Source organism: Pelobates fuscus, chromosome 2, assembly GCF_036172605.1.
Source record: "Pelobates fuscus isolate aPelFus1 chromosome 2, aPelFus1.pri, whole genome shotgun sequence".
In the NCBI taxonomy this organism is placed as follows: Eukaryota; Metazoa; Chordata; class Amphibia; order Anura; family Pelobatidae; genus Pelobates; species Pelobates fuscus.
The window spans coordinates 274,153,709-274,172,936 of NC_086318.1; the positions used below are offsets into that span (position 1 = coordinate 274,153,709).

Genomic DNA, 19,228 nt, shown 5'->3' on the forward strand with positions numbered 1-19,228 from the left:
TTTCAGACATACAAGGGGCCTTTGATGTCAGCATGATTGGATTTTGTTTTGTTTTGTGTGTTTCATTAATACAAAAGTATGTAGGAAATGGCAAACATAAGTACAAATCATGAATGATTGGTAACAAGGCTTTGAACAGCTTCTATGAAAAGAATAATACATTGTGTGAGAAAAGTTACTTGCAACATGCCTGTGTGTAGTACATAAGTATGGAGCAAAGAAACCTTCACATAAGTGAGGGCCCATAGTGCACACAAAATACACATGCAGATTACCATTTTAGCAAGGCATATAGCCAATAACTGACTAACTGCAATACATGATGTGAGTTCTGGACATAAGAAAATTGTGTTGCTTAATTCATAAGGAAAAGTATATATGTAACCCCCTTAGAGTAACGGAACAGCAACACATTGCAAAGTGTACAGGGTGCGACTCAGAAAAGTAAACAAGTATGAGTACATAGGTTAGCCAGTAGGTGGGTAAGTGCCCATACGGGGCATGTACATCATTACTATGCATTGGTAGGAATAGTGTATGAAGCCTTCGAGAAAAGGAGATCATATCATTGCTAAAATAACTATTTCCAGAGAGGTGCCAAGTACAAGGCTTAGTAATTTAGACTGGTAAAATGAAAAAGGGGGAAAAAATTAATATATAGTTACATAGCTGAAAAGAGACTTGCGTCCATCAAGTTCAGCCTTCCTCACATTTGTTTTTTGCTGTTGATCCAAACGAAGGCAAAAAACAACAATTTGAAGCACAATTTTGCAAGAAGCTAGGAAAAAAATTCCTTCTTGACCCCAGAATGGCAGTCAGATTTATCCTTGGATCAAGCAGTTATTACCCTACATTGAAAGATTATATCCTTGAATATTCTGTTTTTGCAAGTATGCATCCAGTAGCTGTTTGAACATCTGTATGGACTCTGATAAAACCACCTCTTCAGGCAGAGAATTCCACATCCTGATTGTTCTTAAAGTAAAAAAACCTTTCCTTTGCCTTAGACAAAATCTTCTTTCTTCCAGTCTAAACGCATGGCCTCGTGTCCTATGTAAAGTCCGGTTTGTGAATAGATTTCCACACAATGGTTTGTATTGGCCCCGAATATATTTGTATAATGTTATCATATCCCCTCTCAGGCGACGTTTTTCTAAACTAAATAGGTTTAAATCTGTTAACCTGTCTTCATAGCTATGTTCTATTCCTTTTATTAATTTTGTAGCCCGCCTCTTCACTTTTTCTAGTGCTATAATCTCCTTCTTTAGAACAGGTGCCCAAAATTGCACAGCATATTCAATGTGTGGTCTTACCAGTGATTTATAAAGAGGCAAAGTGATTTTCTCGTCCCGAGAATGAATGCCCCTTTTCATGCATGACAATACCTTACTGGCCTTGGCCACTGCTGATTGACATTGCACATTATTGCATAGTTTGTTGTCTATAACAATTCCCAAGTCCTTTTCGTGTGTTGTTATCCCTAATTCGCTTCCATTTAGGGTACACGTTGCTTGTGTATTCTTTACGCCGAAGTGCATAACTTTGCATTTTTTTAACATTACATTTGATTGCCCAGTCCCCCATTCTATCTAAATCCATCTGCAGCAAAGTAATATCTTGCTCACATTGTATTATTTTACAAAGTTTTGTGTCATCTGCAAACACTGAAACATGACTTTCAATGCTGTCTTCAAGATCATTTATAAACATGTTAAATAGAAGGGGTCCCAGAACAGACCCCTGAGGGACACCACTTGCCACCTCTGTCCCGCTTTAAAATTTACCATTGACAACTCTTTGTACTCTGTTTTTAAGCCAATGTTCTACCCAAGAACAAGCATTTTCATCTAGACAGTTCTGTGGAACTGTATCAAATGCCTTGGCAAAATCCAAATAGATCACATCCACTGCAACACCCTGATCTATACTTCTACCTACTTCTTCGTACAACGCAATCAAGTTAGTTTGACATGACCTGTGCTTCATAAAACCGTGCTGATTTTTGCTGATAACCATGTTCTTCTCAAGGAATTCTTGAATAATGCCTTAATAACCTTTCAAATATTTTGCACGCCACAAAAGTTAAGCTCACAGGTCTATAATTTCCAGGCAAGGATTTTGAACCCTTTTTTAATAAAGGAACCACATCTGCCTTCCTCCAATCCTCCGGAACACTTCCTGAAAGAAAAGAATCTTGAAAGATTAAAAACAGAGGTTCACTTATTTCTACACTTAGTTCCTTAAGTACACGTGGATGGATACCGTCAGGCCCTGGAGCTTTGTTTATATTAACTTTTATTTAGTTGCTGCAGCACCTTGTCTTGAGTTAACCAATTACAATTATTCTGCAAGTTTTTAGTAGCAATCATTTGCACATCTATTGCCATGGGTTCTTCTTTAATATATACTGAGGAGAAATAGTTATTTAAAATTCCTGCCTTTTCCTGGTCTTCATTAACTAACACCCCCATTTCAGTTTTTAGTGTACCTACACTTTCATTTTTGTTTTTTTTTTAGAATTTATGTACTTAAAAAATGCTTGGTTTTGCTTTCTTTAGCTATCATTTTTTCATTTTGAAGTTTAGCAAGTCTAATTGCCGTTTTGCACGCATTATTTGCTTCCTTATCTTTTATAAGATGCATCTGATTTGTCCGATTTATAGGCTTTAAATGCCTTTTTCTTATTTTTATTTATTTATTTTTTTTAATTCTTTATTTTAGCGTGCATTAAAATATAACAAGTGGGCTCGTCATGCCCCAACAGCTTTGACAAGCATACAAACAGATATTTACCAGTTGGTTGGCATGTGGAATGTTCTGCACAATTTTTTATAGAGATCAATAGTTGATGAAACTACACTGCATAAGTATAGCTGTTGCTGTGGATTAGTTACTGATTCAATACATGCTGAGTGAGATAATGGTTAATATAAACAGTGAGTATATTAGTTCACAGGCTAGTCTTGTTTATCTACAGAGAAGTCATAAGAGTTAAAATAGATTTGTATATAGGAGAGAGGAAGCAGCGTTACATTGCAATAAGGCACATTTAACTATACAAAATTAGACTGGCATCCTGTAACTGCTGAGAAGTGGCAGGAGCTTCTCCTACTGAGTGCAGCCAGACCTTGAGAGAGAGTCCCTTTGACAGTTCATGCTGTGGCAGATCATGCTTATCCAACCACCGATCTGCAGAGTGTGTGGCATGGTAGGAGTGAGTCCATCGTGTTCACTGATAAGAGGGGTGAGTGCTCTTCCCTTGTGAGATTCCATCGTGAGGTCCTCAGCTGGATGCAGTTGGATTGCCGTGTAGTCGTGCAGGTCGGCAGGAGTAGCAGCCTTGCTTATTGATGGACCGGGTGGCAGGTCCCGACTGCTCGTTGCCGCGGGAGCTGGGAATCTCCGTCTGTGGATAGGTAAGATGGTAGCTGCGCTGTAGCGAGGGGCCCCGTTGCTTTACCGCCGTCTGAACAGCCTCTAGATATCAGTGTAGCTGTGATCTGGTGGTCCCTGGTTGCGCCGCCATTTCAGGGTTGCTTCCCGTTTCCGCCATTTTGGTCGTGGGGAGCCCCCTCTGGCCCAAGCACTGCAGGTCGCGGAGACAGTCTCCTGGGACCGGGATGACCCCCCCCGGTCCAAAGGGGGGGGGGATACGGGGCCCTTACCGCGTGGCATCGGAGTTCCGAAGGGAAACCGCAGGGCAGGATAGTGAGGCAGCGGCCGTCCACCTCACTCACCGCTCGGGTAGGCCTCAGATGGAGCTGTGCTTATGTGCCTTCTCAGGGGCCAAAACGCTTGGGATCCGAGTAGCCTCAGCTCCAGCACCTCCTTGCCCGCAGGACCGCTGCTGCTTGACTGCAGATGAGTAGCATAATTGCTTTTTATGAGCATAATTGTCGTGGGTCTGCAGGAGCTCGACTTGAATGCGACCTCTCAGCATGGCGGTCGGCCCCGCCCCCCCCCCCCCCCCTTTCTTATTTTTAATCTCTTGTTTTACTTCTCTACTAAGCCACATTGGTTTTAATTTGTTTCTTTTATATTTATTTCCCAATGGTACATACCTTCCTATCCTTCCTAAATAAATATTTATAGTATATAAGACAGCCTTGTCCATACTTGCCTTATGTATGTAATTTTTGATCCTGAAGAAAGCCCAGAGTGGGGCTGAAACGGCGATCTTTTTTTCCTTTTTAATGTATACCCAATAAACTACATTTGATTTTATATGAAGACCGGAGAGTGCAGTCATCTCTATTTGGATTTGTTATATGCATCAGCTATTTGACTTTGGCACCCGGCAACACTTAAAGAAAGCGTGAGTGCAAGGAACCTTTTTTTCATTTTATTTATTTATATATATATTTATATTTATTTATATATATATATATATATATATCCTCGTGACCGCACTCACTGCTCCCGGTCTTGTAATGTCTTGGTGCTAATCCTGGCCATAATATAGACTACCTTGTAGGAAAGCAGTCACAGGACTTGATATGGTTAAAAAAAATAGTGCTGCTTTATTGCAGCAAAAATTATTTAGCCATGTGGCACTTTAATTACTAGCGAAAAATTATATTTAACTCCCTTTACTCCTGAGTAATTTAGCATACATGCTGGTGCCATGGTATTATCCCTATAACTATTTATATACTATGTATATAGAAGTATAGATATTATTATGTACTATTATGTGTTGTTTGTATTTTTAATTATTTTCTATCTATCCCTATCATGTTGTTCCATACCAATTATCCTGATTACGTTATTTGCAAACAGACACGTCAATTATGACCTCACTCCACCTTGTTTTCACCTACCAATGAACATCTGATCACTGCATATTTAAAGGTTGTTTTTTCACTGTATAATTGTCTTGATAAAAGTCCAGATGGGACTGAAACGTTGACACTTTCTACTTGAATTTTTTGCTGCAATAAAGAAGCACTATTTTTGAACCATATTAAGTCCTGTGAGTGCTTTCCTACAAGATTATATATATATATATATATATATATATATATATATATATACCAAACCGTCCCTGAAAAAGAGCGAAGGAGGGACAAAGAGAGCCTGCATACTCATACCCTTATGAGTACCCGAATGGACAAAAATGTCTGTCTGGCACCCTCTCTGGGTTTTATACCAAGTAGGCACAGTTTGAATAATAATAAAAAATGTGTGTGTGTGTGTATATATATATATATATATATATATACACACACACACACACTGTTCCAAATTATTATGCAAATTGTATTTTTCTCATTTACCTAAATAATTGATTTAAATAACAATCAGCATAATTCTCATGTTATCAACTATTAAAAGTACAATTCAAATTTTATTGAACAAACCTCCTAATGATAACACTATTTTTTATTTAAACATAAACTTACAATGCACTGTTCCAAATTATTACGCACAGTAAGTTTCAAAACACGTTATAGGTTGTAAAGAACTGAAAATTGTAATTTGTTGTGTTTGCAGCATATTTACTGAAATCAAAAGCTATTTCAATCAAACTTATAACAACATTTGAACTTTTTAAACATTTTAACAGGTCACATTACATTTTAACATAGGACCCCTTATTTGATAGCAGCTTCGCAAGTCTTGCATCCATTGAAGTTTTTGGACAGTTTATGCTTTAATTTGTTTGCAAGATGTCAGAGCTGCTGTTTAGATGTAAACTGCCTCCCACCCTCATAGATCTTTTGCTTGAGGATGCTCCAAAGGTTCTCAATAGGATTGAGGTCAGGGGAGGATGGAGGCCACACCATGACTTTCTCTCCTTTTATCCCCATAGCAGCCATTGATGCAGAGGTATTCTTTGCAGCATTAGATGGTGCATTGTCATGCATGAAGATGATTTTATTACGGAAAGCATAGTTCTTCCTTCTGTACCAGGGAAGAAAGTGGTCAGTCAGAAACGCCACATCTTTATACCTTCGGGCTCCCTAAAGGGGCCGACCAACTCTCTTCCCATGATTCCGGCCCAAAACATGACTCCACCACTGCCTTGCTGACGTCGCAGCCCTGTTGGAACAGGGTGGCCGTGCACCAACCATCCACTACTCCATCCATTTGGACCATCCAGGGTTGCACGGCACTTATCAGTGAACAGGACTGTTTGAAAATTAGTATAAATGATAGGATATTTTAGGGATTCTGCTGGTGTACCTAGAATAGAGGATAAAACAGTGCAAATATTGTTTGATACTCAAAGGTAGTGTACTGATATATATGCACTCACAAATTCCAAATGGTTTAGCGTTTTAAAGGTGCCTCCCCACGATGTAGATGGGGGGTGTCAATCAGTATCCCTCCTCGAGTGGTAGCCAATGGGGTATCAGGGTCAGCAAGATGATTCAAACAAACTCCGACCAAAAAGAATCCTTCCAAGGCAATTTATTCACTCATAAAATCAGGAGGTGTACGAAATAAATAAAAACAAATATAAAAATAAAACAGGTCACCGGTCCTACGCGTTTCGTCCTTGTGCAAAAGGACTTCCTCAGGGACCTTTTCCGTAAAACCAGCAGTAACATGTACAATGGCATCCTAAAAAACGCTAACACATGAAATCTTATATAGGGCTAGTCCCTCCAAGTCATTGGTGGAATAGTGGGTGTCTTCTTTCTTCTAAATTTCATTCGTTGCCCGGTATTTTTATTCAGGTGTAGGCTTTTACCGAAGATTTCAGCTCCTTCTCGTGTAATTTTCTATCATTTCCGCATACGTCACGCGTTACGTTCTGGTCACGTGACCCGTATGCGTTCCACACTCGAAAAAATAACATGGCCGTGCGTTCCACCATAAAAAGGAATAAGTCCGTTTATTACTTGTGCATATTGATGGTGCTTGAGAATCTAAACGAAAGGGCTGTTGGATATTGCGTACAAAATACCCAAAATACTGGTAAAATCATTAGTATATCCTCTATATCTCGTAACATAAATAGAAAACAAAATTAAAGTTGAATGCAACAACTTCCTATCCAAGTGTGCATACAAATATAATTAGGGATTATTCTAGCCTCGGTGAGGGAATAATCTAAATTTTATTAAAGACAGGAGGCGAATATTTGCTTTACCTTCTTTACTGAAACCTCCAGCAGCAAAGAAACAGTTAACAGAACTTTTCAAAACAACCAATCAGAACAAAGCAACCGTAGTATAAAACCCCTAAGCAGGCTCTTCCACTTCCTCTTTCTTTGATGAGGTCGAGCAGGAGAGCAAGGAAACCAACGAATCCACCTTGTAGCAGACACATCCAGAGAAATAATCTTCAAGCCCAGAGAGAAAATAGATTACACTGCAAGAAAAAGGAAAACATCGTGAAAGTAAACTGTCAAGGCAAGATGTCATATCCATACAATATCACTTGCACATTATAATACCTGATGAATAAACAAAGTCTACAGATCTTATGAAGACCTAGTATCTAGTATGTACCTAAACTAAAAGGCATGGACGAAACATAATTACAACACAAACATGATGAATAAAAATGCACACAGACAATCACTAAATAATAGAAATAACCTTTATTATGTAAAACAATGCATTCACAAAACATAACAATATCCCCAATTAATTATAAGACCCAAATCCAGGGAGGGAACGTAAGAAAGGGGGGGGGAAATATTCGCCTCCTGTCTTTAATAAAATTTAGATTATTCCCTCACCGAGGCTAGAATAATCCCTAATTTTATGGCAGGACAGGAGGCTTCATATTTGCAATTTTAACGCCCAAATAGTAGAACCAGAAGCAATATGACATAGGACTGAAATGAAAGGAGAATGGAAAACCCATTCCCTAAACCAAGCAGCGGTGTATAGAAAATGCAGAAACAGATCAAAACGTCCGTACGCAGAAATCAACAGCTGTCCATGAGTAGACGGAGGAAAGAACCAGATCCTGGATCTACATGGTCGTGTACAACCTGTCAGAGCCGTGGCCTATCCGGAGAGTAGGGGTACAACACAGAGGACGAATAGAAATGAAATATGTCTGGAGCAGAAACCGATGTACTGAACGGCAAGAAGGAAGAAGACACTACGTCGATACCATGACGTCAGAACGCCATGAAATACAAGATGTACTGGGGAAAACCGTAAGCGGAAAAACTGGCGCAAGGCAAGTCCTTGTCATCAGGTCATTCCTCAAGGAAATGCAGAACACACGATACCACTAGACTTGAGGAATAGCAAGAGATAGGGCTCCTGTAAGGTATACTCCTCTTGGTAGACTGCAGACCACGAGATCCTTACCAATGCCAGAATCTTGCGAAAACGCACATGAGTCGTCCTCTAGCTGACATAGGACGTGAATGGCCCCATACGATCCTACCCTGAGAGGGCAACTCAGCCAGACAATGGGGACAGCCATAGGGACCCAAACATCTCTCCCGACACCAGTCATGGCAGGCTACCCCTGTGGATCCCACACAGGACCTGGAGACAGGTAGTCGTAGATTGCCTTCCCATGGCAAACTCCAGCAAAAGGGGAAAGCACGGAGGACTCCTCCAAAGTGGTGTGGCCAGGCGAAACGACACTGCCAGGAATTCGGTCTGAAGCAAAGCCTGAAGTATCCTGGAAGTAAACAGAATGCGTACGCCCCAAAGGAGACCAAGCTTGGAAAACGCGCCCCTCGCCTTGCTGAGGGTCCGGCAGCCAGCTGGAGAACCGCTCCAGTATGGCAGTTTGTACCGAATTTAATCATGCCAGTAGTCGAGACCCCGGAGGGTGAGGCAACCAATCATTGGGGTCTCTCCATGGTCGGATGAAGCCGTCCGCCACATGAGTGTCTCGTCCCGCAGACATTGTCACAAATGACGAATACTTGTCCAGACGCTATAGATAGCGATCCTACGTGAGATCCGACTGCAGTCCAAAGTGGGCAACCAGTGATAAGTCCAGGCCGGAAGGTAGCGAGCAGTACCACTTCCCCTGGGAAAGCTGTAAACGTTGAACAAACCTGCAGGTAGTTCCATGCAGTTGGTGTGAAGAGGTTCCTCCTTTGAACTCCAGAGTCCAGGCCAAAGTTGGTTGGGGTCCGAAACTCCTAGGTAGGCCAGGTCCCCCTATGTCGGAGTAATCAATTAAGTTTTAGATGATCTTCATCCGAAGGTCACATGCTTCGGCTATACCAGGCCGAGGACCCGAGAAAGCGTCATGTTGGAACGGCTGATAGTACCGAATCCTGGAGGTATGGCCTCGATGACGAACAACAACTGGTCAATCGACCGGGTTGGGCCCCTAAGTGTGACCCGCAGGTTGCGGAGCATATGCCTGGCATTTTCCTTGAAGACAGACATCTTGGTCCTCGGGTGGCAGAGCATGCCTGGACCGAATATCCTATGAAAGACCAGAAACTGGGTTGACTGGGAGCGAGTCAGATTCAATATGTCTATGTTGATGGCAAATCCATGTGGGTTTCTCTCATGTCCAGTTGAGGGAGAGAACCAATCATCCACGCCGAGCAGCTCTGAGGGAATGAGTGCCCTCCGTCTCAAAGTGTCCACAGGCGACATATGCATTGGGAGCATGTAGGATGGGGATGGGGCAGGAGTCCACTCCGCCGCACACTTCGCCCAGCATGGCAACTTCGGAATGGACGCCTCTTTGGTCCTGCGCATTGCTCCTGGAACGGTCCAAGATTCTGTAACCTTGATCCCCGTTTTGCGGCTCTCAGGGGTAGAAACCAACTAGGCGATACCTATAAGTCATATAGGTACATTCCAAAACGGAATTTAGTATTATTCGCTTTCCAAGCTGTAACGCGCCATTTGTCCCGAGGAAACATCTGTGTCCGCGTGTCATCGACATCCAGTGGTTAATCCCGGATAGAGTGCAAACCCTGTATCAGGTGTCTGCGGGGACCTTTCCGGACTCCGTCATGAAGACTGATCCTCTAGATGAATCCATCCGTTAGCCAACGCGTACCAGGGGTGCTAGGTGTAGCGTCTAGGATGGCTGGTGGAGTGTCCCCTGTAGGGTACCGATCGTTTCTGGCAGTGAGGTCAGCGGGGTGGCATGAGGACAGGCCAAGTGACCTTCTGGGCACGGGAGATTTGTCCTTTAGTCGTGATTGCATAACTGTCATAGAGGTAACACTGTCTGAGTGATACCTGGTGCGGCCAGCTGGGGGTCACCCAGCGTGCAAGAGGGGGTCACCCAACAAGCTCAAGCATACTATGCAGTATAGGCCAACAGAGGAGGGGGTCACCCTCAGTCTGAATATAATCGGACACTGGAGGTACAGTAGTGCCGTAGTGGTTGGCCTTCAGACGTGATTGCATAACTGCCATAGAGGTAACACTGTCTGAGTGATACCTGGTGCGGCCAGCTGGGGGTCACCCAGCGTGCAAGAGGGGGTCACCCAACAAGCACAAGCATACTATGCAGTATAGGCCAGCAGGGGAGGGGGTCACCCTCAGTCTGAACATAATCGGACACTGTAGGTACAGTAGTGCTGTAGTGGTTAGCCGTATAATAAAGTAGCCAGACATTGCCAGTCCAGCAGTGCAGATGGCAGGAGGGGGTCACCCTCATATAACCATAACCGGGCATTGCAGGTCCAGCAGGGCTGTAGGTAAGAGGGGGTCACCCTCAGGGTGGTATCATAGAGGTCTGTACACCCAGTAGTGCGGTCAGCGAGAGGGTGGGTCACTCTCATTACGGTTATGACAGGACTGTATGTGGGGTCGGTTAGCCCCCCTGAGGGGTAGAAGGGTCCATACAGCTAGAAGCTGATGCACAGCTACAGACCACACAGGCATAATAATAGGATACATTTGAAGTGTATGTATAGTGGAAAATGTTAAGCCCCTTGCAGGAAGGGCAGCAAAACCTTGGCAGGGGAGCTAGGTGCTGAAAACAGACCATATAATGTTTGTTGAGAGAAAGGCTTGATTAGCATATATTACATGTGGCATAGTCTTGTTAAACAATGATTTTTAAACAAAGATATTTATTTGAGCTGTAATACCCCTGTAAATCTAAGATTCTCCTTAGTAGCAAAAGGTGTGGCAAGTTTACTGCTAGGATAGAGAACCTAGTCACAGTGCAGCAGACATCATAGTAAGCTGCAGTGTGAGCTGTGAGAGTGCCTGGGACAGATCCTGCTATCCAGGATCTGTCACACATGCAGCATGTGAGACAGGCACAGTAAGTAGGGGGATAGCTGAAATATTGGGCTATCTCCCCTTGTATAGGGAGAGGGAAGGCTGGCCACATGGCCAGCAGGTAGCAGGGCAGCTCGGTGGGTGAGACCGGGCTGTATGCAATGCATGGAGCCCATGCGGCTCCAACAAAATGGCCGCCGCGGCTCCAACAAAATGGCCGCCGCAGCACTGCCACGGTTGAAAAAGTTGCTCAGCAAGCGGCCAGGGGCCGCGAGGAGCAGGTGGGGAATAAGGGAGAAAGGGTATGGGCTACAGAGCCCAGCAGGGGGACCCAGGGAGGGGAAACAGAGTACAGGCAGAGTAAAAGCATTAAAGCAGGGACATCCAGTCCCCATGCAGCAGAGAGAGAAAACTGCATGCTACATAGCATGGAGTGGTATAGGAAATAACACAGAATAAACTGCCTAGCTAAACACAGCATGAGACTGCCTAGCTAAACACAGCATGAGACTGCCTAGCTAAACACAGCATGAGACTGCCTAGCTAAACACAGCATGAGACTGCCTAGCTAAACACAGCATGAGACTGCCTAGCTAAATGCAGCAATTAAGCTGCTAAAACAAACCTAGTAAATAGACTGATTAAACAGACTGTTCAAATAAGCAAGCTGCATGTAGGATAAAAAAAACAACCCAGAGCAGAGGCAACTCTGAGTTGGTGAGTGCTCACCTGGAGGCAGCAGCAAAGAAAGAGGAAGTGGAAGAGCCTGCTTAGGGGTTTTATACTACTGTTGCTTTGTTCTGATTGGTTGTTTTGAAAAGTTCTGTTAACTGTTTCTTTGCTGCTGGAGGTTTCAGTAAAGAAGGTAAAGCAAATATGAAGCCTCCTGTCCTGCCATAAAATTCTAAAGCTATATATCACAAATTCTTATATCACATACCATTAGTAATTATCCCAAATAGTTTTGTGAATTCTTATGATACCTTAAACCAATAATTAGTGTGAATATATAACTATAATTTTAATTTTAATTTTTAAAGTGACATATCCATAATTGCACGTGCATATTGTGTTCAACATAGTCTATTTCTCTTGCCTAGTCACAAGACTAGTGTACTCAAATCTCAGAAGTGACTTATCCATGTAAAAAGAGAATGTGTATATCTCTCTCTTTAACTCAATTAATCCAAAAAACAAATGATGTCCATATCTACATTCAGTCCCCTTGGTGTAAGGGTACCCAATCTATGAATCCAATATGACTCTCTTTGAGCCAAACGCTTTCCCTTTAGAAGAACAGCCGATGATAATGTAAATAGCAATGTAAATAGGAATATGAATGGTATGGAAAGATCCCCAGATAGAGGAACAAAAAGGTTTGGATCTTATGCACAGGCCCTCAAAAATCAAGATGAGAATAGGAAAGGAAACACTTCTGATTCAAGAGAGGAGGAAAATTTTCAGGGGAGAACCCGAGCCCCCAAAGAAAAAATGATCACCAATTATTTCCGTCCCCGAGAGAAAAGGTGGGAACATCCCAATCGGTTTTCCAATTTGTACATGGAATCCCCACAAAAGAGAAAACGAGCAGAGGATCAGGAGAGACTACAAGGGAGGGATTAGACACTTTGGGGGAAGAAATAAAGAGGGGGGATTGTTAATTTATCTGGATCTAATTTGACTGAACAAGAGATTGAGCTTTTGGAGGAGGGAATAAAATTTGCTCCTAATCAGGTGGCGGATGATTTCCAATTGTATATTGATTTGAAAAAATTCATTAGATCTATGACGGTGACGAGACATTTTCTGAAGTTTCCCAATCCAATTGAGACAGGTTTTGGAGTTAAGGAGAATGACATACAAAAGAGTTTCAAACGAAAGTCTAAATTTTTTCCAGTACAGAGCAAAGGGGCCCATTTGGAGACGTTTGAAAGTCTAGTGGAAAAAGATTTTGAGAAATGGACAGGAAAGAACAAACAAAAAGGAGGAAAGGGGGCACAAAATTTAACTAAGGGAGAACAATTCGCACTAAACAATCTAACCTCAAGGGAGGACATTGTTATTAAGGAGGCGGATAAAGGTGGAGCGATAGTGATTATGTCGGAACATTATTACCGACAAGAGGCCTTTAACATTCTGGCAGATGGTAAGACATATAAAAAGCTTGAAAGGGACCCCACCCTAGCCTTTAATGCAGAACTTAAAACCCTTTTAGAAGAAGCAAGAGCCGTGAATATTATTTCTAAAAAAAAATTTGAATACCTTTGGAATCCTTATCCAGTCATTCCAATTTTTTATTTTATTCCGAAGATCCATAAAAACTTAAAAAATCCACCAGGACGCCCAATAATCAGTGGCATTGAATCAATTACAGCAAATCTATCCGCCTTTCTGGATTTTCACCTACAAAAACATGCGCAAAAGGCATGGTCATATACTAAGGACACAAAATCATTTTTACAAGAGGTTGAAAATCTGGAGTGGCGGGAAGATTACAGCTGGGCCACACTGGATGTGACCTCGCTGTACACGGTCATCAGTCACGATTTGGGGTTGGAGGCAGTTGCCCATTATTTGGATAGGGATGAAGATATTTCTCCAGGGCTCAAAACCTTTGTTCTTTTTGGTATCCAGTTTATACTGGAACATAATTACTTTTTCTTTGATCAGTCGTTTTTTCTACAACTGGTGGGGACCGCCATGGGTACCAGGTTCGCCCCCAGTTATGCCAACATATACATGCGCAGGTGGGAGGACCTCTGCGTGAGGTTGGGGCATGACTGGGTGGAGAACCTGGTCCTATGGCGGCGGTATATAGACGATGTCATCATTATCTGGAAGGGGTCAGATCTGGAGTTCATGACCTTTGTGAATTATTTGAACTCTAATGAATATAATTTAAAACTCTCTCCAATATGGAACCGTAGGGAAATTAATTTCTTGGATCTAACCTTGTTTTGTGAAGGAAATGAGATCAAGACAAAATGTTTTTTTAAACCAACCGATGGAAACCGCTATGTTCACAAACATAGCTGTCACCACCAACCTTGGTTGAAGGGGATCACAAAAGGACAACTTACCAGGGTTAGGAGGAATTGTTCCCACATTAAAGATTTCCATACACAGGCCAAACATGTGGCTGATAAACTTGTCAAAAAAGGCTACAATAAAAAGAGGATTGATAGAGAAATCCACATGATGTCTAAGAAAGACAGAAATGATTTCTTAATAGATAACCCGATTGGCAGACAGAAAATTTCAGACAATCTTTTTTTACCCAGTACAACATTGATCATCCTAAAATTAGGAGGAGTTTGTGTAAATATTGGCCAATACTGTTGGAGGACCCTATTTTGGGAGAACATCTGCCCAAGAAACCAAAAATTATATATAGGAAAAAACAAAATCTGAAAAATCTATTGGCACCAAGCTATGCCCTAAAAAATGTTTTTAAAAACAAAGAGTGATAAAGGTTTCAAGGGATGTAAAAATTGCAAAGCTTGCTCACAGGTCAACACAGATAAAGTTATGTCGTATACCAGTTCCACCACTGGGAAGGAGTTTCATATTAAGTCGGGGATTGGCTGCCGCTCGGACTCTGTGGTTTATTTGCTTCAGTGTCCGTGTGGCAGTCAGTATGTTGGACGCACAAAGAGGTGTTTAAAAGTGAGGCTTCTTGAACACATTAACAACATCAAGAAAAAACTTGAAACCCACTCTGTTCCTCTCCATTGCAACAGTTGTCCACAATTCTTTTTAAAAGGTTTACGTTGCATGGGGATGGAACAAATTCAACCACACTGGAGAGGGGGGAATAGGGAAAAGCGTTTGGCTCAAAGAGAGTCATATTGGATTCATAGATTGGGTACCCTTACACCAAGGGGACTGAATGTAGATATGGACATCATTTGTTTTTTGGATTAATTGAGTTAAAGAGAGAGATATACACATTCTCTTTTTACATGGATAAGTCACTTCTGAGATTTGAGTACACTAGTCTTGTGACTAGGCAAGAGAAATAGACTATGTTGAACACAATATGCACGTGCAATTATGGATATGTCACTTTAAAAATTAAAATTAAAATTATAGTTATATATTCACACTAATTATTGGTTTAAGGTATCATAAGAATTCACAAAACTATTTGGGATAATTACTAATGGTATGTGATATAAGAATTTGTGATATATAGCTTTAGAATTATATTTGTATGCACACTTGGATAGGAAGTTGTTGCATTCAACTTTAGTTTTGTTTTCTATTTATGTTACGAGATATAGAGGATATACTAATGATTTTACCAGTATTTTGGGTATTTTGTACGCAATATCCAACAGCCCTTTCGTTTAGATTCTCAAGCACCATCAATATGCACAAGTAATAAACGGACTTATTCCTTTTTATGGTGGAACGCACGGCCATGTTATTTTTTCGAGTGTGGAACGCATACGGGTCACGTGACCAGAACGTAACGCGTGACGTATGCGGAAATGATAGAAAATTACACGAGAAGGAGCTGAAATCTTCGGTAAAAGCCTACACCTGAAGAAAAATACCGGGCAACGAATGAAATTTAGAAGAAAGAAGACACCCACTATTCCACCAATGACTTGGAGGGACTAGCCCTATATAAGATTTCATGTGTTAGCGTTTTTTAGGATGCCATTGTACATGTTACTGCTGGTTTTACGGAAAAGGTCCCTGAGGAAGTCCTTTTGCACAAGGACGAAACGCGTAGGACCGGTGACCTGTTTTATTTTTATATTTGTTTTTATTTATTTCGTACACCTCCTGATTTTATGAGTGAATAAATTGCCTTGGAAGGATTCTTTTTGGTCGGAGTTTGTTTGAATCATCTTGCTGACCCTGATACCCCATTGGCTACCACTCGAGGAGGGATACTGATTGACACCCCCCATCTACATCGTGGGGAGGCACCTTTAAAACGCTAAACCATTTGGAATTTGTGAGTGCATATATATCAGTACACTACCTTTGAGTATCAAACAATATTTGCACTGTTTTATCCTCTATTCTAGGTACACCAGCAGAATCCCTAAAATATCCTATCATTTATACTATCCTACTAAACGGTTATCAACTGGGAAATAACCTTGGGAGCTGTGTACCCAGAAGTTAAGTTTTTTTCAATCACTTTGTTTCACGGGTGATTTTGTTTGAATTTCTGTTTGAAAATTAGTCTTCGTGTATTTTTCTGCCCAATGAAGCCGTTTCTGCTTGTGAGCATTGGTTAGTGGTGGCCGATTAGAAGGTTTATGCACAGTTGCACGACTCTGGAGGACTCTACACCTTGATGTCCGTGTGATTCCAGAGGCACCAGTAGCTTCAAATAACTGTTTGCTGCTCTCTTGATCCGATGCATGGATCTGGCAGAAATCTTCCTCAATGTGCCTTTATCTGCACGAACCCGTCTGTGCTCTAAATTAGCCACAAATCTCTTAATAGTGCGATGATCACGCTTACGTTTTCGTGAAATATCGAATGTTTTCATACTTCGTCCATGGCATTGAACTATTTCACTCTTTTCGGCAGCAGAGATATCCTTTTTTCTTCCCCATATTGCATGAAAATGGTGCTCTGCTTAATAATCAAAAGAGCCCTGAGACACAATGCCATCCATGAGTTAAATTGAAAAACAAAATATTTAATCTTTGTGACACTTAAATAGAATTTGCATAATAATTTGGAACAGTGTGTGTGTGTATGTGTGTGTGTGTGTATATATGTGTATACACATATATATATATATATTAGTTATTATTATTATTACTGGCATTTATAAAGCGCCAACAAATTCCTCAGCGCTGTACAATTGGGAAAAAGACACACAAGAACAGACCGATACAACAGGTAGAGGACCCTGCCCGTGAGCTTACCATCTAAAGGTTAAACTGGGGAGATGAGACCAGAGGTAGCAGAGGGATTTGTATGTGATAGCAGAGAGAGTTAATAGTATAACTGCAGCAGCTGATAGCGTATGTAGGGAATGAGGAGATGATTGGCTATGGTTCCAAACAGCTGGAAGAGCATGCTATAGAGTTAAAAGGAACCTGGGAGGGTGGGTGGGTGGGTAGAGCCAATCAAAATTAAAAGGCCTTCTTGCAGGGATGTATGGTGACTTGGGGCTAATAAAACATTTACCTAAAAGGCATTTAGAGCTGGGAGTGGCAAGCAGGGGGTGGGGGGTTGTCAGGGGGAATGGAGCAGGCTAGCCATTTGCTATAAACAAGTAAGTATTTGGCAACCAAAATTCTATCAGCCAGATTATGAAAAACTACATGTAACATCAAGTACAAAATATTACAGTAGTAAACTATATGTAACAATGGTAGTATCATTATAGTAAAGTAATAATCTAGTAACAAAATGAAAGAAATCTGGTTGAATATCTTCTCCATCTCAGTCTGTACCTTACAGCTGCAGTGATCAAAATAAAAAGGCCTTCTTGCAGGGATGTATGGTGACTTGGGGCTTACAGCTGTAGTGATCAAAATTAAAATGCCTTCTTGTTTTTATATATATATATATATATATATATATATATATATATATATAGAGAGAGAGAGAATGTGACGGCAGATAAGAACCATTCGGCCCATCTAGTCTGCCCAGTTTTCTCAATACTTTCATTAGTCCCTGGCCTTATCTTATAGTTAGGATAGCCTTATGCCTATCCCACGCATGCTTAAACTCCTTTATTGTGTTAACCTCTACCACTTCCGATGGTATGCTATTCCATGCATCCACTACCCTCTCAGTAAAGTAATACTTCCTGGTATTATTTTTAAACCTTTGCCCCTCTAATTTAAGACTATGTCCTCTTGTTGTGGTAGTTTGTCTTCTTTTAAATATAGTCTCCTCCTTTACTGTGTTGATTCCCTTTATGTATTTAAATGTTTCTATCATATCCCCCCTGTCTCGTCTTTCCTCCACAGCACAAACTGCCCCAGGCTTTGTGTTGCATAGCAGCCATATTTGTCTGCTGAGGTTTTGCAGTAGGTAGCCATCCATATCTTCAAGGCCACAGTGGGATAAGTAGGCCAGGGGCAGTAATGTTGGTTTACTCAATGTGATGATCTTCAAATTGATATCCATTGGAAGCTGAGTTGTTTCACTGAACAGTCTGTAGGCTTCACAAAGAGCTGTTCTTCTTTCCAAAGTTAAAGCTAATTCTACCAGTCACTTTTTGGGCAGAGAAAGGTATGTCCATTCTAGGGGACATCTGCATAGCAGCTACCTGGTCCTCATATAATACTTTCATCAAGCACTACTGGATGCACATCTCAAACTCAGTTGAAGCATCTTTTTAGCAGTGACTTAAGTTATCCACTCAATATAAGAGTGTCTTGCTATCTCACTACTGTAATATCGTTGTACACAGGGGATAAACATACATTTTACTCACTGTAGGTTCTTCTTTTTTTTTTTTCATCAGCAGCAGTACCTACATTTTTTTCTCTTCTATTTGAATAAAATTGTATACTTTGGTATAAATTTTTGTTTGTGGTGTATTGCTTTGGTATGACTCGTGAATTTTGGTAGTTTTTAGGTATTTATGGTTGCAAAATGAGTGACACTACTAATGTTTCCATCTGTCAGGAATGCAGAAACTATTCTTGAGCACAATTCAGATCTAGACATTAAGTTCATGCATGCACAGGAAATGGTGTTGGCACATTTCACAACAGGATGATGTCTTGTAAAGACCAATATTGTGCTGACAATATGTATGTGTATATAAACACTGTGTATGTATGTTGAGTAGAGACTTCTTCAGCTTTTAAACTCTAAGTGAGTTTCTGTTCATTAATTTGCTAGGCAATTATTTATTTTATATCCCCATTGTAAAATTGTATTGTGGAATATGATTGTTTTCAAAGTAACCTCTAAACCTTTATTTGTGTTCTGTTATTTTTGTAGCATTTCAACATGAACTTGATACTAAACATGATAAGTATGAACGCCTGGTGAAACTTGGACGAGATATAACAATTGAAAGTAAGCGGACAATTTTTATTTTACATCGAATTATCAGGTAAGTTTTAAATGTTAATTGTGAATGCTAAGGA

General features: G+C 41.1%; 1 protein-coding gene across 1 annotated transcript in view; it reads left to right on the plus strand.

Moving 5' to 3' along the window:
• The window catches only part of TSNAX (translin associated factor X), a 256,154-nt gene that overhangs the window by 131,714 nt on the left and 105,212 nt on the right, over window positions 1–19,228 (plus strand). The window contains exon 3 of the mRNA XM_063443390.1: window positions 19,080–19,194. Coding sequence (XP_063299460.1) covers window positions 19,080–19,194 — 115 coding nt within the window. The remainder of the gene's footprint in view (window positions 1–19,079; window positions 19,195–19,228) is intronic.